General features: G+C 35.8%; 1 protein-coding gene across 1 annotated transcript in view; it reads left to right on the forward strand.

Moving 5' to 3' along the window:
* Nucleotides 1-869: 869 nt before the first annotated feature.
* Nucleotides 870-21,329, forward strand: part of LOC105337090 (MAM and LDL-receptor class A domain-containing protein 2) — an 86,437-nt gene continuing 65,977 nt past the window's right edge. Inside the window, exons 1-39 of the mRNA XM_034477399.2 lie at nucleotides 870-1,022; nucleotides 3,297-3,449; nucleotides 3,928-4,202; nucleotides 4,571-4,664; nucleotides 4,947-5,132; nucleotides 6,141-6,394; nucleotides 6,552-6,642; nucleotides 6,912-7,052; nucleotides 7,230-7,338; nucleotides 7,637-7,787; nucleotides 7,985-8,069; nucleotides 8,193-8,303; nucleotides 8,942-9,079; nucleotides 9,331-9,590; nucleotides 10,295-10,379; nucleotides 11,080-11,280; nucleotides 11,728-11,882; nucleotides 12,116-12,226; nucleotides 12,571-12,658; nucleotides 12,819-12,959; nucleotides 14,266-14,427; nucleotides 14,621-14,800; nucleotides 14,961-15,167; nucleotides 15,325-15,593; nucleotides 15,696-15,783; nucleotides 15,912-16,277; nucleotides 16,621-16,911; nucleotides 17,051-17,313; nucleotides 17,472-17,559; nucleotides 17,737-17,859; nucleotides 17,986-18,126; nucleotides 18,380-18,645; nucleotides 18,775-18,859; nucleotides 18,988-19,185; nucleotides 19,529-19,779; nucleotides 19,866-19,956; nucleotides 20,053-20,456; nucleotides 20,779-20,947; nucleotides 21,099-21,239. Coding sequence (XP_034333290.2) covers nucleotides 974-1,022; nucleotides 3,297-3,449; nucleotides 3,928-4,202; nucleotides 4,571-4,664; nucleotides 4,947-5,132; nucleotides 6,141-6,394; nucleotides 6,552-6,642; nucleotides 6,912-7,052; nucleotides 7,230-7,338; nucleotides 7,637-7,787; nucleotides 7,985-8,069; nucleotides 8,193-8,303; nucleotides 8,942-9,079; nucleotides 9,331-9,590; nucleotides 10,295-10,379; nucleotides 11,080-11,280; nucleotides 11,728-11,882; nucleotides 12,116-12,226; nucleotides 12,571-12,658; nucleotides 12,819-12,959; nucleotides 14,266-14,427; nucleotides 14,621-14,800; nucleotides 14,961-15,167; nucleotides 15,325-15,593; nucleotides 15,696-15,783; nucleotides 15,912-16,277; nucleotides 16,621-16,911; nucleotides 17,051-17,313; nucleotides 17,472-17,559; nucleotides 17,737-17,859; nucleotides 17,986-18,126; nucleotides 18,380-18,645; nucleotides 18,775-18,859; nucleotides 18,988-19,185; nucleotides 19,529-19,779; nucleotides 19,866-19,956; nucleotides 20,053-20,456; nucleotides 20,779-20,947; nucleotides 21,099-21,239 — 6,661 coding nt within the window. The 5' untranslated portion in view covers nucleotides 870-973. The remainder of the gene's footprint in view (nucleotides 1,023-3,296; nucleotides 3,450-3,927; nucleotides 4,203-4,570; nucleotides 4,665-4,946; nucleotides 5,133-6,140; nucleotides 6,395-6,551; nucleotides 6,643-6,911; nucleotides 7,053-7,229; nucleotides 7,339-7,636; nucleotides 7,788-7,984; nucleotides 8,070-8,192; nucleotides 8,304-8,941; nucleotides 9,080-9,330; nucleotides 9,591-10,294; nucleotides 10,380-11,079; nucleotides 11,281-11,727; nucleotides 11,883-12,115; nucleotides 12,227-12,570; nucleotides 12,659-12,818; nucleotides 12,960-14,265; nucleotides 14,428-14,620; nucleotides 14,801-14,960; nucleotides 15,168-15,324; nucleotides 15,594-15,695; nucleotides 15,784-15,911; nucleotides 16,278-16,620; nucleotides 16,912-17,050; nucleotides 17,314-17,471; nucleotides 17,560-17,736; nucleotides 17,860-17,985; nucleotides 18,127-18,379; nucleotides 18,646-18,774; nucleotides 18,860-18,987; nucleotides 19,186-19,528; nucleotides 19,780-19,865; nucleotides 19,957-20,052; nucleotides 20,457-20,778; nucleotides 20,948-21,098; nucleotides 21,240-21,329) is intronic.

The following is a 21,329-nucleotide window of genomic DNA, read 5'->3' on the forward strand; positions in this document are numbered from 1 at the left end:
GCAAGTGCACCAGTGGATAACCTTGTCTCACGCCGGTCAAAAATTGTAAACTCACTAGATCGCATTTGCCCTAAATATCATTATTCGTATTTGTATAATAATTATTACGTCTTTATATAGGAAATTAATTTCTTTAGCAATAAACTTGAAATAATTTTGTGTGAAAAGAAAATAGTTATACCAGGTGATTTTAATAATAAAATTAAATAAAATGTCGCATATTTTGTTTTATCGCAACTTGATTAAGAAGGGCGATACATGTATACATGTAGGTGTCTGTAACATGATAAGCTTTGTTTAATTGTGATCGAATCGATCCTTTGAACTTCATACAGCTTAGAGGAATTTTTCTTTATTTTATTGTCGGTGTGGTGGGTTGGTTGTAAAAAGAAATATTATAGAAGTGGTAAGCATACTAGATATATGTATGAGGGACCAACAGAAAATGCTATATGGATTCATATACTTGTATTCAACTGGTTCCACACTTATTTTTTGATTCTAAGTCTTAAAGGTATGAACCTAAAAAGTGACCATAGATATACTCAAGCTTACATAGGGCATTGTGACCAGAATATCTGATAAACACCTTTTTCAGAAATCCATTGCGCATGGAAAGGGGGGGGGGGGTGCTATATGATAAAACAGATAACTTGACGAGTTTTAATTACATTTCCTGCAAAGTTGTGTGTATGCAGACAACACACAGTGATACAGCGCTGTATGCACTTACACAAGAAATAAAGTTTACACAACATATACTGTTTATCTTTGCATCAGACTTTGTTCGTTCATATGCGTACCTTTACCAAGAAGATAAACCTAGTCCAAGGGGTGTATATACCGGTATCTCACCGGCCTCGTCAGACCATATCTCTGCCTGCAGGTATAGCAGCAACCTCCTGTTTTCTTTCTGGAATTTTGAATTCGTTTTGAAGACATCAGGCTATCCTACAGGACTGGAGACGTTTAGATGCAGAATTTTGTTATAGTCTTCTGCCTCCTGGCGGCTGGTTTACCAGGTGACAGTTCTCTTCACTTCAGAATTTGTAATGTTTAATTTCAATGTGATATCATTATATTTTTTTATTTTATTCATCATTAATAATTTTTTTTTTGTTGGATAAAAGTAAGTTTGATGAATCTGTAGGTCTTACGCTCCTTGCGAGATTGAGAAGCTCTGAGCACCCTATAATATATTAGAACTATTAAGGGAAAGCACATTAATTAGCAGTTAATTACTATAACCTACAGTATGTATGCTATATTAATAAATGGGAAATGGGTAAAATTATATATACTCATTTTATGCGATTAGTTTGATACATGTTACATGTACCTGAACAGCATAATATGCAGGGCAAGCTGAACTCGTATAATTGAACTTTATCGCCGACTTCTTTATTTTGATCGTATGTAATTACGAAACGGGGCATAAGTTTGAAGTACACAGCCCCGGATTCACACTATGTTGCTCAATGACTAACGTGTTACCTGTTGTATATTTTATTTGGTAAAATGAAATATATCAGAAAGGACAAATGTATAATGAAGCGAATTTGCACAATTCTGAATAATTTATGTATTGCTAGATAACAATAAAAGTAAAATGAACCAAATTCACATGACTGACAACATATAAGAAGCCGGTCATTTTGCACATTAATTTTTTTTTAAAAAGTTATCTCCCCTTGATGAAAAAAAAAAGGAAAATTTGAATTTCGTCAAAATATCTGCGCGGTAAATGATTCATTTTATTTCATATTTTAATAAAGAGAAAGTTTATGCATGTATTAATCCTGAGAGTTTTACAAATTTTAGGTTACTTTTTACAATATCTTAATAAAACATACGTTGCCCATAAACTTAAATGCAGAATTCAAGGTGTATACTCTGTCCCGAGTTTTTGCTGCCACCACTTTTTGCTTGATATTTCAATAATAGTAAATACCTTTGTGCTCAAACTACGTTCATATACTAATATGAAAAATGTCCAGATTATCTGTTTTGAAACGCCCCCTCTACCGCTTAAGGTTTCAATACACATCCCAAAATTGAAAGTCTACGGAGATTTTGCAATGCATCAGTCATTAATAAGCCCGGATGATAACGTTAAAAAAATGCGCGATGTATTCCGAGTGTATTCCGATTGGAGAAAAGATGTAAACATTTCCCATTATAAATCTCCGTAAGAAAATTGTTTTCGTTCATGTGAAATTTTATGAGTGAAAAAGGATAATTGTTCAATGAAGATATCTTGGATATATTCCCTTTCACCGATTTCAATTGTATTTCTTTCACAGTTATGTGTATTTTTATTAAAAATCATCAAAAATTGATGGAAGCAATAACTTGGGACAGACTATAGTATTAGTTGGACCATAATCAAAATTAGAAAGTTTCTTTAGTGGAGTATTTTTCTATGATAACACTTTTAAAATGATATCGTGATTAAGAATATCGGACTATTCATTTCTTTAGTACAAAATATGGTCGTTATACATCGAATACCTTAATTATAACACCCCCTCCCCAAACATGCAGGTGATCAGTGCTTCATGACGGTATACCCACCCCTTATCTCCTTTATATTGACCGTCTTTCAAAAAAACACATCTTATGTTTTGTTTATGTTTATTTTATTTTATAATCCCAATTTATTATTTTAAAGGTTAAAAAGCGTTATCATTGTAACGTTAATTATCGAACTTTATTTCATATCGGGATCGATAATTTGTTATCATTAGCAGAGGACCAAAAGTTTATACGTATTGAAATGTGCATTAATTTTGTTTTTTAAGATGTCCATTTGAACAATGTCCTTTGTAGTTTGCATGCTATAGATTTACTAAGTGAGCTAAGCATGCAAAGGATACAAAATACATGCATTATTGCGTAAAACGCAATGCATTGGGTCTAACGTTATAACGTTAGACTTGCATTCGTCAATCTGCATTACGAGTTCGATGTTGAAGGTTTGGCTTTGATGAAAGAATGAATTTATTGAATATTGGGGCTTGATTGGTGTATATATCCTTAAAAGAACCTGATACCATTGATTTAGAGGTAGTGGGTTTATGCTATGTAAAGTTTTCTGAACTAACGTACTCGTTCATTGAGTACTCTCTCTCTCTCTCTCTCTCTCTCTCACTCACTCTCTCTCTCTCTCTCATCCTCTAAATCCTAGAATTCATGAAATGATGTTTCATACAAAAATTTTTCTTTTATGAAATGATTATTCATACAAAATGATATTATAAAAAAAAAAAGCAAACCAAACTTTTTTCTTTTTTCAGTTGTGCAGGGGCAGAATTTTGCTTGTAACTTTGATGCAAACAATTTATGCCAATGGACCAATGTTAAAGGATCTGACAACTTGGACTGGACCCTACATAGAGGAGCAACCAGCTCTGGTGGCACGGGACCCCCAAGCGATCACACATCAGGCCGTATGATTACTAAAATTGTCTTTCATTTAATGCATTGCATTCATAATTATTAAAAAATGGTGCATACTGGTATGCGACCAGTTCTTGCAGAGTACTTACCATTTCTCTTTGCAGAAAATTGTAACATCATTTTTTATATATAATTTTCTGTGTTGATAAAATGATGTATCAATGCTTTGGCAAGAAATGGTCCTTGACGAGAATTGTTCACTTGCCAGCACTGTTTTTATTTACAAGTTTTAAGGAAACTTTAATTTTTAAAAATATTTTGTGAAGTGTCTCAGCAACTCATCAACTTGAAATTCCATTTTAAGAACTAAAAAGAGGAAATGGAGGAAGATAATTTGTTTACTTGTCGGAGAATGGTACAGTCTGATCTCCCCCTCCCCCCCCCCCCTCCTTACAATCATTAAAATGAAAGAAGAAAGGTGTGGCTTTAAACAGACAGAGTATGGTATAATACACTTTTTTCTTTTAGATGGGTACTACATATATTTGGAAACAAGCGGTGCTATAAGAACTGGTTCTAAGGCTCAGCTCCAAAGTCCAAACTTCAACATCAACAGAGGACAGAGAAAATGTCTGAGTCTTTGGTATCACATGTATGGACCCAATGTCGGATATTTGAATGTTTACCTCAAGAAGAATGGAGTCCTTGGACGACCAATCTGGCGTCAAAATGGAAATAAAGGAAACCGATGGATGCAAGGAAAAGTCAACATTCGGACCAACTCCAATTTACGGAATGCCCTGGTAAATACAAACATCCCGCAAACAGTCTAAATAACTACCACGATGTATATTTGTAAGAATTCACATAAAACGTTCCATTACTGGCATTCGATAAAATCTCTCCAGTACATTGTTTCATCATTTTTTGTATATAATTTTTGTTGTTGATAAAAGGACGTGACAATGCACTGGCAAGATATGGTACTCAATAAGAACTGGTAGCATGCCAGTACAGTTTGTTTCCCCAAAATTAAAGAAAAATTGAAACATGTAAATTATGTTGATCATGAGTATTTAAAAACTGATCGTATTTTTTGGTAGATTTTGCAAAATTGAATCTTTTCTAAGAGCAATAAATGTTTAAACATAACACCTTCTTTCAATTGAAGATTGTGATAGAAGGTACAAAAGGAAGTGTTGGGGCTAGAGGTGACATCAGTATTGATGATATTCAGGTTACAAATGGCCCCTGTGGACAGCTAGGTATTTAATTTTTGAGATTTTATAAAATTTTATTTTATGACCAAGCAAGACAGAAAGGGAGATTGAGATAAAGTTATTCATATATATACACATTGAGAATAGATCTAATAATATATATATTGTTTTGTAACTTTTTTCATTTATTGAAAAATTCAGACTGTTTTATGCACATCATTGACAAATATTTACATAAGTAGGTGTTACTTTGAATGTTAAAATACATGTAGCAATGAATGATATTTGAAGAAAAAAAAATGCTGATCTAGATTTCTTCCTGTTTAGGTCAAAGCACCGTCTCACCTGGTGCTACACCAAGTCCATCCTCCGTCACATGCGACTTTGAATCTTCTAACCTCTGTGAGTGGAAAAATGATAAAACAGACAACTTTGACTGGACCTGGAAGAGTGGGTCAACTTCTACCACCAACACTGGGCCCACCAATGACCACACTACTAACACCGCATCAGGTAAACAGAATGCCAGTACAGTAAAACACAGTTATAGCGAACAGACATATAACGAATTGATTCTTACAGTGAAGTGATTTTCATTCCCCATGACTTTATTACACATTAAAAAAGAAGAAGGTACAGTTTCTTTTAATATTTGCCCTAAAATTCAAAAGTGGTTTAAATGTCATGAAATTACACATATGCTATCTTGAACATGTATGTATATAAAATACCAAGTTATACACTTTTATCTTGATTCAAAAAATAATTATGACTTTAACATTTTGGCAAATTTCTAAGATTAAGTCAAAAATGATGAAAAATGGCACATTTTCTCATAGTTTTTTGAAGAGGAAAATGTGTCCGCAGCCGTCGCCCACAACAAAATTAATATATTTTATGTGTCATAACATGATAAAGTTATAATGTGAGTTTCATCGTGGGCGACAGCTGCGGACATAGTTTTCTATTCAAAAAACTACTGAAGAATTGGTGTCTTCTGCTCAGTTTTATGAAAATTACGGGAAAATGCATTGTTTGTGACGTCACAATTACCCTTGTGAAAGTCTTATCAGTAAACTATTTATAGATTCTTAGTTTATGAATATTATTGTGAAGATAAATGTTACATTTCCATTTTTTGTGATATTTTTAAAAATTGCTCTAAAACAGGGCAAAATATGACTGAAACTGTACTTAGCTCTTTGATGGATATAACGAATTATTTTATAACGAAGCAAAATCGCCAGTCCCTGGCACTTTGTTATATCTTTGTTTTACTGTACACTTCTCTAGACATATCTGCACATTTATTGATGTGAAGGTGATTAATTTATTAAACTACTCTCCTAAAATTACTTGCATTTGCTTTAGAGCCCAGCAAGCTAGTAAACTCGATACTTCTTTCATATGACCTTATCACACGCTACAAAGTGAAGAAGTGTCAAAGGTTTAATACCATTTTAGACTTAGAATGATTGACGTCATTTGGGTAATTTTTAAACTTTTAAAAATATTTTGTAGGTCATTATGTCTATATTGAGGCCAATGGGCACCGTCAGGGAGCAAAAGCTCGACTGATTGCACCCTCCTACAGTGGGAGATCCTCCACTTGCTTCCAGTTCTACTACAACATGCATGGGCAGCATATCGGTACCCTGAGTGTGTATAAGAAAACATCCAGAGGCTTAGGAACTCCTATCTGGAGTTTGTCCGGAGAACAAGGAACGGGCTGGCAATTTGGACAGGTTTCCATCCGCGGAGGATCCGCATACAGTGTAGGCACCTGATTTGGAGACCAAAGTCATTCATATTTTTGTTTTTAAACAAATATAAAGTATAACAATATGAAATCACAGAGATGTATTTTTGTAAAATTAGTAAAATTCTCAACTTTGACCTGATGATTGATTGTTTGGATTGTTTTGGCTGTAGGTTGTTTTTGAGGCAGCGAGAGGGTCAGGAAATCAAGGTGACATTGCTATTGATGATCCCAAAATGTTTACCGGCTCTTGTCCAAAAAGAGGTAAGATTGAAGTTGAGAAAGAGAGTAACATTTGAAAGTATTTGATATAAGTTTAGGTTAACGATTTTTAGTATTAAAGTAGCTGTATTTTTTTTTTGTCTGTTTAAGCTTAATTAGAAAACCAGCATGATGCAACTTTGATCTTTTTATCATTGAATCAAATAATTAGCTGATGTTTGATTTCAACAATGAATAAACTTACTTAAAGGCAGATTTTTGTTCATCTTCTGTGAAACATTTTCAATAAAGTGAGCTTTTGTTTTTGTCAGGATATTGTAACTTTGAGAAAGACTTCTGTGGCTGGACCAACAGTGTCACAGACCAGTTTGACTGGATCAGGAACAAGGGCACCACAGGATCAACCGGAACTGGACCCACACATGACCACACCCTAGGAACAAGAGGAACTGGTAAGGTCTTTTATAGCAAGGTTGTTAGAGCAAGCACTACAAGCTAAGGAAAACAAATTTGAGAGCGAATCAAGAAAAAATTATCAACCTGTTAGCTGCAATACCAGTATTTTAATTAACGATAAGAGGCTAATGTTTATTTTCTGTTTTGATGTTTGACGTTTGATATGCACACAGGGTACTATATTTACATTGAGGCTAGTGCCCCGAGGGCTCGAGGAGACACAGCCCAGATCATCAGTGAAGTGTTTCCCCCTTCTCAACAACCGTACTGTCTCCAGTTTTGGTAAGATTCTTTCTGAACTCCAACTCTAAATCATTAATAAAATTACACAAATCCTAATGCTAATTAATAAACATTATCTACACATGCCAAATATGTAGTTAATTTGGTGATGTATACATTCATTATACTCAAGACACTCACATTTAAAATGATTCATCTCTCCAGTTAAAATTATATGGAGTCAATCGAGTTAAGATTTAAAGCTAATCGTAAATACCATTGCACTCTGAATAAAGTTGATGCATTCATTTAGATCAAATTTAATTGTATGCATTACACTTTTCAATTCTTTATAAAGGTATAACATGAACGGAAATGCCATTGGAACCCTGACTGTCTATGCAACGGCAAATGGCGTACAGACACCGCTTTGGCAGTTGTCAGGCCAGCAGACTGGCCAATGGAACTTTGGAAGAGTCTCAGTGCAGAGTCCAAAGTCAACATTCAAGGTGTTTGATGATGAAATTTATTGCAGATAGAAATTTTTTTTGTCTCTGTAGAAATTTCAGTAAATTTTGATGGGCAAAACTAAGGATTATAAACAAAGGTTTATTTAGATAAGCATCTTCATAATTTGCTGATAAAATAGAAGTATGTGTCATCAGTTGTAAATTAAGACTAAAAACAAATTTTTTTTTTGCTTTAGTTTGTCATTGAAGGAATGCGGGGAAATGGATTGCAAGGAGACATTGCCATCGATGATATCTCAGTTACCCAGTCTCGGTGTTCAAGTAAGTGTTTGTTGAGTTTCACCATGCTTTGTAATAATAAGATTGATTATATTGGTATTTGAGTCTATATATTTAAAAATCTCCTTAAAATCTCTATGACAATTGTATTGAATTTTGTTATAGGACAGCCTTCAAATGCTCGTCCTGTGTCACAAACAACCACCACGACACCACTGACTACCACCTTGAGGACAACTCCAGGCAAAACCACTGCAGCCGCGAATCCACAGTCATGTAAGTCAGACTAGAACTCCCCCCCCCCCCCCCCCCCCCCCCCCCCCCCGGCTTTCAAAGCATCACTGCAGACATTACTGATAATTTTCCAAGTTTAGAACATAACTTCAAAAGGGTTGCTGTTAAGATAATTATGCTTTTACAGAGTATCCATTACCAGTCTAATGTTTATACTTTTCTCTTGTGTATTTCTTTGTCAGTCTGCACCTCTTGGTTTTTTGTACTTTCATCTTCGTGCATGTACATATGTAATTTGAATTTTTAGTTTAGTAACTCATATCATATTAGTGGCCAACAACAGATTACATCTGACTCTCATTGCACTTGTTTAGCTGATGCTAAAGTTTTATATGTACGGTAATCGGACTTGATCCCTGTGCTTTGATGTTGAGCTACTACCGGTACATCAAATGTGGCTTCAACACTTATTGTAAGCTAGCTTTGAGATACTACTAAGTATGGGTCAAATGGCTTATCCAGTACTTTTAGTACTTAATTAAGTATCTTTGTTATTTTGCATCCTCTTCATGGTGCCATTTTTGTAAATAAATATCTCATGTTGACCTACATGCATGTCAGAGGATTTTGAAATTTTTCTGTATTAATAACTACCATAAGAGACTTATTTCTGTCTGCAGCTGTGACATGCAATTTTGATGGAGGCTTGTGTGGATGGACTCAAGTGAGGTCACCCACAGATGATTTTGATTGGACGAGGACGAAAAACCCGACCGCTACGTTAGCCACTGGGCCATCACATGATCATACATCTGGAAGTAAGCCCAATTTGTCAACTTTTGATATCAACTGTAAAAAGACACTCTTAAAGTATTTTAAACAATCTTTGGTATAATTAATTAATGTGCATGTTTTTAGATTCATTGAGTTTAATTGTGTTTTTAACATTTTTATTTTATGTACTGGTACATATTCTGTGCATATAATTGTATAATTTATAACCTTACCAATGTATTCTTTTGACTTTGATGAAGTAACACTCAAAAATCACTTCCTTACTTGTTTTTAGGGGGTTACTACATTTACACGGAGGCTTCTAACAGACGTCAAAATGAAAGTGCTCAGATCAAATCTCCGACCGTAAGCCCTACACCTGGTGGAAGCTGTCTGACTTTCTGGTACAGTATGTTTGGACCCAATATCGGCTCTCTGAATCTGTACACCCAGACCCAGGCCATCTTAGGAAACCCTATCTGGAAGCGCAGAGGAAATCAAGGCAACACATGGATAAAGGCTCAAGTGACTGTCAGTGTACCTGTGCAATTCAATGTAAGTCAAGTGTAATCAGTGTTACAGTACTGTATATATACAGGGTCTTTTTTTTTGCCCTGTGTAATTTTCGTCCTTCTTCCCTTTCAAAACTTTTGCCCTGTCTTGAATTCACCCAGACACAGTTGTGTCTTAAGACAGATAATTGGAGACATTGGAATTTGCCCAGTCTTAAATTCGCCCGCTGATATCAAAGGAGAACTTGGCAAAAAGAAAACAGGGGCGAATATTTCCATGTATACTGTATTTTGTTTTTAATGTCACCAAATTACTGTAAATCAATTCTTACTCCACAAAGTCTATTTTTTGCAAGTCACCAAAGTCAAGGTGGCAGACAAATACCAGATTTTCTAAATTGAGACATGATTATAAATTTTAGAAAACCTTTTTCTTCTTCCATTACTCGAGCAGCATACCATCATCTGGCATATTGTTGCAAATTACACCATATACAATGTATTTACACAAGCCGATTGGGATCAGCTTCTGATTTAGCATACAATAGTTGTTGCAATAAATAAGTAAAGATAGTGGAGTCTTTGCAAACTTTTAAAATATCTAAAGTTCAATTAGTCTATAAGTTGGTGTGCAGTATTTCAATTATTATTCATTTAATTATTGCATACCAGCTAAGAATTTGCTTCACAAGTTTTGGGTTGATTGTTTATAAAAGTATTGCTTAAAATTCTACATTTCTTTTTCAGTTTGTCTTTGAGGGAAGAATGGGGAATAGTTACAGAGGTGACATAGCTTTAGATGACGTTACTCTGGCTAATGGTCCATGCTCAGGTAAAATAAAAGTACCTAGAATCTACATTATTCAGTTATAATTTGGTTCTTGTTATAATGCCTCATTTGATTGGCTAAACAAATTCATAAATTATATATCTTATAACATAACTTGCCTACATCACAATACAATGTGAGTACAAAACATATTAATCTGCTGGACACTAAGTTTAAATTTTATACAATTCAATGTTATTTTACTAAATAATTAATGAGCCTTAATTTCTGATTTCAGTAGTAGAAAGTTATATTATAAGGGATAAATTTAATTTCTACCTATCTTATACAAGTATGACATGATAACTTGAGACAGTTTACGCTTGTTTATAATCTGCTTCATGGTTTATAAAGCATAAAGTTAACGTTTTATTGTATAACATACATGTAGGTAGGAATTAAAATCATTCCGTAATAAGTACAAGTTCCTTTAATAACTCACAAAAAAACCCCACCAAATATAATAAACTTTAGGTTTGTGGACTTAAATGTGAAGTTCCAGCTTAATTTTTATCATGTTCTATTATTGTAATAATATTGTGCATTTCTAACCCCTCCCCCTTCTTTTTTAAGGGGTATATATATTTATAATATAGTTTTATCATATTCAAAGGGCAGATGTTACAATGAAAGTCATTCATTTGCAAGCGCCTGCACGAATTGTCAAAGATTTATTTTTAATTGTGTTTAATTTCTTTGATAGGTCAAACACAAGCCCCAGGTGTGTCCACCACACCCTCCACTCCAGGATCAGGGAGCGTCAGAAGCTGCGGATTTGAATCCCGAGGTATTTGTGGCTACACTCAAGATACCACTGACCAGTTCAACTGGACATGGAAGGCAGGAAGAACAACTACTGCAAATACTGGCCCCTCAAATGACCACACTTATGGCACCGCACGAGGTAGATTTTCTTGGATATTTACTGGTAGTCTAAGAGATGATACTTTTTATAACTAGATACTTTCTTTGCCAGTATGATGGTGGTATTATCATTTTCCTAATTTTGCAATGTCATCAAATGAAAATATACTATTTTCCCAAAAAAATGTGTCATATTGATAAAACCGCTAGCTGATACATCAGATAAGAAAATTGACAAAAAATATGAACACCTGTTTTGGAACTAAATGCAAATTTTTGAAACCCACTAATAAGGTGCACACAGGATGAAACTGAAAGATGACTGTCAGTTAAAATGCTAACTGAATTGTAGCTGACTAGCATAGCTCTGCCATTCAGTTTCCAGATCTTCAGTCAATGTTCAGCTGACAGAATAGCATATTAGTTTCATCCTGTAAGATGAACAAAATCTGATGATAAACTTCTTTTTTTTTTAATGTTGAAACAGGTCATTATGTGTACATTGAAACTTCGGCCCCTCGTCGACCTAATGACACAGCGCGCATTCTATCGCCACGCTATACAGACAGGTCAGACATGTGCATGCAGTTTTACTATCATATGTTGGGCAGTGGTGTTGGAACCCTTAATGTATATGCCAAGGTACATTTAAGTAAAAAAAGGTTTTGAAATTTTCTTTTAATAAGATCACTCTATTTTATAAATTTATACATGTATAATGATCTGCAAATATCCTGTCAATATTGAGTAGTAGCAATGATAACGCATGAGTCTGAGAGCTCATCTAATTGGATTGACCTAACTCATATGATAATTGCACACTTTTCTTGTGGAAAACAAATTTTTTTATTTTTGGTTGGATTTCAATATCACAGGTTGGGTCAAACATGGGGAATCCCCTGTTTACCCTCTCAGGAAATCAAGGCAACTCCTGGACTCAAGGACAAATGAGTATTCCTCAGGCCACCGCCTCTCGAGGCTATAAGGTCAGCTTTTTTTTTTATCATCACACAGAATATTGAAAATATTCCAGTACTGCAGATTCATTATTAAACCTTTAAGTACTTTATTCCGCAATTCACCCGTTTTCCACTTAACTGAGAGAACATAAAATCGCGAATTCTGAATTTTAATCATAGTTTCATGTAGTTAACATATGTCCAAAAAATTAAAGCAAGATTTTGAGATTTGCGAGATGTGCTTCTCACTATTTTGCGTGGATATTAATTCCCTGCTTTTAATTAGGAATTTTCAGTATTTGTGGTTTTATTTATTAAGAGTACAGTATGTCCCTATTTGTTTAAACTGTACAGTGTTTTGGATTATTTAGGTGGTCTTTGAAGGAATCAGGGGGACTAACTTTCGAGGAGACATAGCAATTGACGACGTGTCATTCAGTCGAGGAGCATGTAGTTCAGGTCTGTGAGAAATGAAGTCTTGTAATCAGCCGATAACAAAAGGCTGCAACAACAAAAAAAACATTAAAAAAAACCACCCCCAAATAATTGATTTTTTGTTTAAATCCAAAATTTTGAGTTCAAAGAATAAATGATATTAACCTGTCCTCAAACATTGCAGGAACCTGTGATTTTGAAACTGACTTGTGTAGTTGGAGCAATCCTTCTGTTGGAGATGACTTTGACTGGGTGAGGAATCAGGGTAGGACACAGACCTTGAACACTGGACCACTTTCTGACCACACCCTTGGAACTCAACAAGGTATGAGTCATTGTTCTTTTGTTTTTTGTTTGGCTTGATAATTTTCATGTACATGTACTAATAAACCTAATTCTGCTTTTGAGCTTGTTTCCACTATCTTTGTAACAAAAGATGTTATATATTTCATTTCTCTTTTTCACTCTTTTTTGCCTGCTAAAACTTAAAAAAAGACAAACAAAATTTTCAAACCAGTGATTATTAGTGATTGACATTAATACCAATACTTTTACCGGTAATTATCAAGTTCCATGTGGACTAGCTGTTTTTAAAATGATCTGTTCAATCATAAACTTAGGCAGTTGTAAAGACAATGCCAGCAAGTTAACAATATATAAACCATAATGTGTCTTAATTAAGTGTGTTTTTATATTACAACAAATTCAAGATGAAAATTTTTGGTTGCAAAAAGTAAAACCAGTATTGAAAATAAGATTTTTTTGTTTTTTTAGAACTGCAATTTAATTGAAACCTTTCCATGCGGCTTAATATGTTAAACATAGAATTATGTTTTACAGCGAATTACAGAATACCGGTAGAGTTTTCAATAGCTTGTTGGATTGCTCAATAGGGTATTCAATTTGGTCAGCAAGGTATCACATCAGGTTTAAATCTAGGTCCTGTGGTTACTCAAGTGTAGATTGTTATTTTGCACTCAACCCATTCATTTTACACAAAGAAAACCTCTAGAACACTCCCTCCTATTGTTAGCTATTCTATTCATAGACTTTTAAAAAGAATGTTCACCTGGACAGCACTGGACTCTATAGAGCATCAATTCTGCTTGGAGTAATTTGAATTTTGTTTTTCAAAAAATGTAATTCAAAAGCAGTTCTGAAGTAACAAACAAAAGAGAAAAGCATAACTTTAAAAAGTTGATATTTTTCCCTGCAAAAAATCATTAAACATTTTGGTTCCCTGATTCCTGGTTCATCTTACAGCACTAATACCGGTAATTTTTTGTGTGCTGACTGCTTAATTAGTTCAGACTTTTAAAGCAGAAATGTAGGATAACAGAGAGAAACAAAAGGGCTCAAAACTTGCAAATGTTAACCAGATTAACTCACTCTATTGCTGTCATACCTGAGTAATCACATGACCTAGATTTAAACCTAATGTGATACCTTGCTGACCAAATTGAATACCCTATTGATCAATCTAGCAAGCTATTGAAAACTCTACCGGTATTCTGTAATTCGCTGTAAGAGTCAAACTTATGATATGGGGGGGGGGGGGGGTACCAATAGAGAATAATAAAGAAGGAGGGTTTAAAAATGATAACTCATGTTCTTGTCTTTCCAATCTGAAGGACATTACGTCTATATTGAAACCTCGAGCCCTCGTCATGCCGGAGATATTGCCTGGTTGGTGAGTAGCACCAGGCCAGCTACTAGCTCAGGGTGCATCAACTTCTGGTACAACATGAAGGGTCAGACCATTGACACTCTTACTGTGTACCTGACCATACCAGGTAAGTGATAAATTATTACCAGGTACATATGTTACCTACAGTGGCTTATTATTAGGATTAGATTCAAAATCTTTGATATTAAGAAACTTATGGTTTCAGTATTTTTAATTTGCTTTACACTGTAGAAGACATTTTAGTGTTGTTTTGATGTGGATATCATATTGTAATTTATTGACCTGTTACAATATTTTAGGGGGCGGCAATCAGACTCTGTGGACTCTAAAAGGACAGCAGGGCTCTCAGTGGCTTAATGGCCAGGCTCCCATCTCCTCCACGCAAAACTATCAAATTGTGTTTGAAGGCCGAAGGGGGCAGAGCTATAGTGGGGACATAGCACTGGATGACATTACCTTCTCCAACCAAAACTGTGGCTGTAAGGATCATTAAGAAATAATGGAAGATCCTGCAAATTTCTTAGAACCTTGCAGTGAATTACCTGACAAGTTTAAGCCCAATAACCCTAAAAACCAATAATATAGATGTTGCTGCTTTAAATTCACATTGCACAATAACTGTCTTTTTGAATGTTTCAGTACAACCTGGAAAAGCTTTACCACCTAAAGTAACCGGCACCACCCCAATGACAACCACTGTGGCTCCAAACAATGGACCTTTTAACTGTCAGTTTTCCACTGGATTCTGTGGCTGGACTCAAAGCACCACTGATGATTTTAATTGGTCTCGCAAACAAGGATCCACACAAACTGCTGGCACTGGACCTCGCAGTGACCATACAGGGGGTCAGTATCAAGCGTGATATGTATTTTTTACCTTTGGATACACTTTTTTTTGCAATGTGAAATTGAATACATGTAATTGTAATACAAAGTCCCAGTAATTTGATTCTCTATCTCCAGCCTGTTGTTTCAGTACTTTGATTTGCTTGATTCTATTCAGGTGGTTATTACATATACACTGAGGCCAGTGCTCCTGCCAAGCCAGGACACAAGGCACAGCTGATCAGTCCGAATGTTCAACCCGGAGGCCAGGGTCAAATGTGTCTGAAATTCTGGTACTACATGTATGGACGCAATGTTGCTAGTCTGAACGTCTATGTACAGGCAGGCCTTGTATTGCCCTCGCAACCAGTGTGGAAGAGAAGTGGAACACAAGGGCAACAATGGAATTTAGCTTCAGTGGACATCAGTGCAAGGAATACCTTCAATGTGAGGATCAGAAATGAATTTAACAAATCAAAAAAAAGCTTTGCAGAGCGGTAACAAATCTTTTAGGTTTTTTTTACAGTAGTAATTTTTTTTTGTAAACAGGTGGTTTTGGAAGGCACAAGGGGAGCTTCATATTTAGGTGATATTGCTGTAGATGATATTTCAATTTCTAATGGAACCTGTTCCCAAGGTAATACATTAATTTAGTTACTTCAAGGTATTTAAATAGGCACATTCTTTTCACTGAAAATTAACCACTGCTAACTTAATGAGTGTGATAGATTTGAAATTTGCTATAATTTGATTTTTTGTCTGTAGGAACTACCCCTTCCCCCACAACAGGCCTCAGCAGCTGTACATTTGAAGACAGGAGATTCTGTGGCTTTACCCAGGACACAACTGACGGATTCAACTGGAGGTGGGGCACTGGCCAGACATCCTCCACCAACACTGGACCCACCAACGACCACACCTACAAAACGTCTGCTGGGCATTACATGTTTACTCAAGGCTCCTCCCAGCCCCGGGGTCGCAAAGCACGACTGGTCAGTCCTATTTATCTGGCTAACACTCAGCCAGTGTGCGTCAAGTTTTGGTACAATATGTACGGGACAGGCCTGGGAACCCTCAATGTCTACAAAAAAGCTAGTGGTGTCTTAGGGCGGCCTATCTGGTCATTATCAGGTAGGTTACGTTTTTAAAGCATGTTCATTACTGTTCATGAACACGTTTCTGTCAGTTAGTTTGCACTCTTCTGTGTTTGAAGAGTAAAAATGTCAGTAATATCTTGCAAAGTACAGATTGTATTCATTTACTTTTTAAAAGTTTTCTTGCAATGAATGAGTGATATTTATTGAGATCAATTTTCCTTTGGGAGACAACAGATAAATGATGTCAAGAAATTTTGAAACAGTAGATACACTTAACAAATTTAAGACATAATATTGATTTTTTTGTAAAGTCAATAAAGATTTGTGAATTTTAATTGAGGTCAACTGAAAATTTTTTGTAACATTTTCTGCATTAGGTTCCCAAAGCAGAGATTGGAGAGAGGCATCAGTAACCATTACCACCGGCTCAGCCTACCGAGTGGTGTTTGAAGTGGTGAATGGTAACAGACGGGGAGACATTGCAATAGATGACTACTCAGTGACCCCAGGAGCATGCGGAGTCAAGGGCAACTGTAATTTTGACCAAGGTTTCTGTACGTGGACAAATGACCATGCTTACGATTCATTTGATTGGGCTCTTGGACATGGCTCTACTGCTAGCTCAAATACTGGCCCAACCAATGACCATACCCAGGGAAATTCAAAAGGTGAATAAATATAAAAAAAAATACAGAATATAAATATGCAATTTGATGATGAATATCTCATGTGAAAATTGTGATAGTTAGGCTACTTACCATTTGGGAGTTATTTGAATGACAAACTGAATTATTTTTATCTCCACAGGACAGTATGTGTATATTGAGACTTCTCGACCACAACACCCAGGAGACAAAGCAACACTCAACAGCGAGATCTTGAGCTACACGGGCCATCAGTGTATGAACTTCTATTATCACATGTATGGGCCTACTGTTGGAACACTCAGAATCTGGATCCTGCCAAATGGAACAGTCAACCCCATCCCCCTCTGGGAACTACAAAATAACCAAGGAAACCAGTGGAACCAGGGACGCATTGCTTTGCCAAGACAGACTGGAACATTTATGGTCAGTTCTTATTTGATACACAAAATACAAAGTCACTAGATATTCTACTATGCTGATACAATTGCTTTCAAGATGTAAAAATACTGCTATATAAATCAAATGTTTTTAGATGAATATGTTTTAAAATATTTTACGTTGCTGTATGTTTTTTTTTCCAGATTTTGATCAAAGGAACTGTAGGCACTGGATATCAAGGAGATATTGCTGTAGATGATATAACATTCACATCGAATGGAGGGTGCTCTCGTAAGTACGGCCTTATATTATAATGGTCATCTCTAGTTTATACTGGTGTGTGGGTGTTGGATTCACACAATTCACATATTATCTCGAGGTGAAAATGAAATATTTAGTAATGACATCTAAGGAAACCCCTTTGTTGTAAACAATTGCATCATGAATAACTCTTGATTTCATTTTTAGGTATGCCCAGTAATGCAGTTCCCACAGTGACTCAGAAACCGACTACAGTCAGCACCACCCCAACCACCACTACCGCCTCAACCACCACATCTACCACTAAAGCAACCACCGCAACTCCAACAGGTAACACTCCCTAATAACAAGTGGTTGTTTTGATGATTTCTCTAAAACTGATGAAATTTTAATGCAGTGTAAATTAATTTCTGTAGCAGATGTATTAATGCATACACATGGACTATTTTTTAATAGGTGGAAATAGCTTTGCATGTGATTTTACCTATGACTCCTGTGGGTGGACACAAGACAAATCTGACAATTTTGATTGGAGAAGAAATAATGGAACCACATCCTCAGTCAGAACTGGCCCAAATGGAGATCACACATCAGGAAGTATGAAATATTGTAGATTATTTGGTACAACTTTCCTCTATACCTCTTATCAGATGCACCTTCTACCCAAAGAAATGCCTTTTAAAAAAGACGAACTAAAAATAATAATTTCAATAATGAATATACCAATGGTAGAACAATAACAAAGAAATTCTTTGCATTACCAGTACATGGATTCAAATCCTACAATGAAACAATAGCATTCTAGGAAGATTACTTATACCTCTGACCTTTATATTTTAACCTTTGATAGAGGGATACTATTACTATGTGGAGGCCTCAGCCCCCCAGACTAGTGGAATGAAGGCCCGCTTCATCAGCCCTGTGGTTCAAATCCCCAGTGGAAGCCAGCAGTGCTTCTCCTTCTACTACAGCATGTATGGAGATAATGTAGACTATCTGAATGTCTATGTCAAGAAAAATGGTGCCCTGGGGTCTGCTGTGTGGACCAGGAACGGTAACCAAGGAAGCCAATGGATCCAAGGTCAGGTGACCATCACTGGCCCAGGTCCACTCAATGTAAGCTACATACATATTATTAATCATTACAGTATTAATTTTTCATTAGTGATTCCGGATATGGAAATGAACAACTGATATTTCCTTTATAAATATTCCTGAGATACATTTATTGCTTCAAATTTTTAGGTGGTCATTGAAGGAACTAAAGGCACTGGTTACAGGGGTGATATTGGTATCGATGACGTTAACATCACAACAGGAGCTTGCAGTGGTTTGTCATTATTTCTATACTATCAAAAGAAACATAGATAAGAATGGAAGTAAAATTTTTATTCCGAAATTCTAAGTCAACTAATATCAACTAACGTTATCATAGTTTCTTAAAATCTCAATTTGCAGGTCAGAATCTGAACGCAACAGCCAATCCTTCCCTTGCCACAACCATTGCTCAGCTGAGCTGTAATTTTGAGTCTCAGTCAATTTGTAACTACCAGCAGTCCACATCCACATCTACACTTCAGTGGAAGTGGCAGCACGGAGGAACTCCATCCGCAAACACTGGGCCATCCTCTGACCATACCACTGGCACTGCAACAGGTGGGTTGTTCACAGAGCAAGGGAAAACCCTGGTCTAAACTAAATAGCCCTGTATAAATGAATGAATGGTTAAAAATGAAGGATCGAAATGTAAAGATTAAGTCATTCTTTGTCTTTTCATCTAAAATTCTTTGTGATTATACCTACAATTAATAACATATCTACATTTACATAATTGAAATTCATACTTGGAATTAATGTTAAGTGTTATATATTTTATTAAAGGGGCCTACATATTAGCTAAGTAAATTGCATTTCCATGTTTGTTTTACTTTCATTCAATCCCAAACTCCTAAAACTATGAAATACTCAGTTTAACATGTATATTTGTATTCACCATAAGGTCATTACATGTACATTGAGGCGTCTGGAGTAAGAAACAAGGTGGCACAATTGTCCTCACTACAAGAAACCCAGACAGGTCCGGCCTGTATCAGCTTCTGGTTCCACATGTATGGAAATAATATTGGAACTCTGAATGTATACACTGCACAGGGCGGAAGTAATGGAAGTCCTGTCTGGAGTCGACAGCGTAACCAAGGCAACCGATGGAACCTGGCCCAAATTTCAATAAACCCTTCCAGTCCATACACGGTAATTTTTGATTTTTTCGCATTATTTTTTATTATGAGTATTTAATTTATTTTGCTTAATTAAATTTTTTTTTTTTTTTAATGTAGCTGGTATTTGAAGCGAAGCATGGGACTGGATATCAAGGTGACATTGCTATTGATGACATTGTGGCTAAGCCAGGAAGGTGTGGCGATCCAGGTAAGATGAACTTTCAAGTCTTATGTGAAGGTCTTCTTTGATCTATATATAGTATAAAGTACCTAATCAGTTTTCACTCCTTTTGACTTGTTGCAGGTGCATGTAATTTTGATCAGCGTAACTTTTGCACGTGGCAAAATTTGAAAACAGATAATTTTGATTGGTCAATTCATGGACGTGGAACCCCATCATCAGGCACAGGACCTTCCTCAGACCACACTCAACAAAATGCCAATGGACTGTATGCTTATATAGAGACTAGTGCCCCTCGCAGACGTGGACAGAAAGCTCAGCTGATGAGTGTTTCCCAACCTCCGACCGGAATCTCTGGCAAGTGCTTCAAGTTTTGGTACCACATGTATGGTCGCACTATGGGAACTTTGAACGTATATTCATCCCAGAATGTGTCTACAAACACACTGCTGTGGACTCTGAGTGGAAATCAAGGAAACCGGTGGAATTCAGCTCAACTATCCATTACCAGCACACAAAGCTATAACGTAAGTAACGACAATGTTAATGGTGTCAAAAAATACATGTACACACTACTTATTGATTACATGTACCATTTTTATTTGGATATTAAATAAACTATTATGTTTTAGGTTGGTGATGGTAATTCAAATTGTTCTGGACCCAATAAATATATGAATAATTATAGACTTAATAGTCATTTCAATTATTCATAAAATTTTATTTACCTCACACATTTAAAATTTTAGAATCATTTATATTCTACTTTTGATTAAGACTGCTTCATTTTGATACAGCCAGCTATATGATAGACTTTTTTGACAATATAATGATTCAAATATTCTACAGGTAATCATTGAGGGTATTGTGGGAAGTAATATTTACGGTGACATTGCGATAGATGACCTTTCTTTCTCAAACGGAGCATGTGGCTTATCCCCGGCAAAAGCTCGCCCCAGATCAGTCACCACCACCACTGTACCGCCTACCACCACTCGTACCGTCACAGCAACTTCAAGTGAGAAAAATTAATTTCCAGAATACCTATGAATTCAAACAGCAACTAGGAATAAAAGCAAAAATATTATTCGCTAGTACATTTTGTATTTTGTGATGTTTACAGTAATTTTACTCATTAATTTGATCTGACGTTTTTTGTTCGTTTTAAGCTGTGGGAGCCTTCAACTGTAACTTTGAGAGTAACTTATGTGGCTGGACACAAGATAAAAGGGACACATTTGATTGGACAAGACACAAGGGAGCAACTACATCAGCCAACACAGGGCCCCCCACTGATCATACCTCTGGGAGTAAGACTATACTAAAGACTATACAAAATATTAATCTCTTTGTAACCTCAGGCAATCTTCGAAGAACTGTTATGTTAGGATAAAAGCTGT

This window comes from Magallana gigas, chromosome 5 (assembly GCF_963853765.1).
Source record: "Magallana gigas chromosome 5, xbMagGiga1.1, whole genome shotgun sequence".
Lineage (NCBI taxonomy): Eukaryota > Metazoa > Mollusca > Bivalvia > Ostreida > Ostreidae > Magallana > Magallana gigas.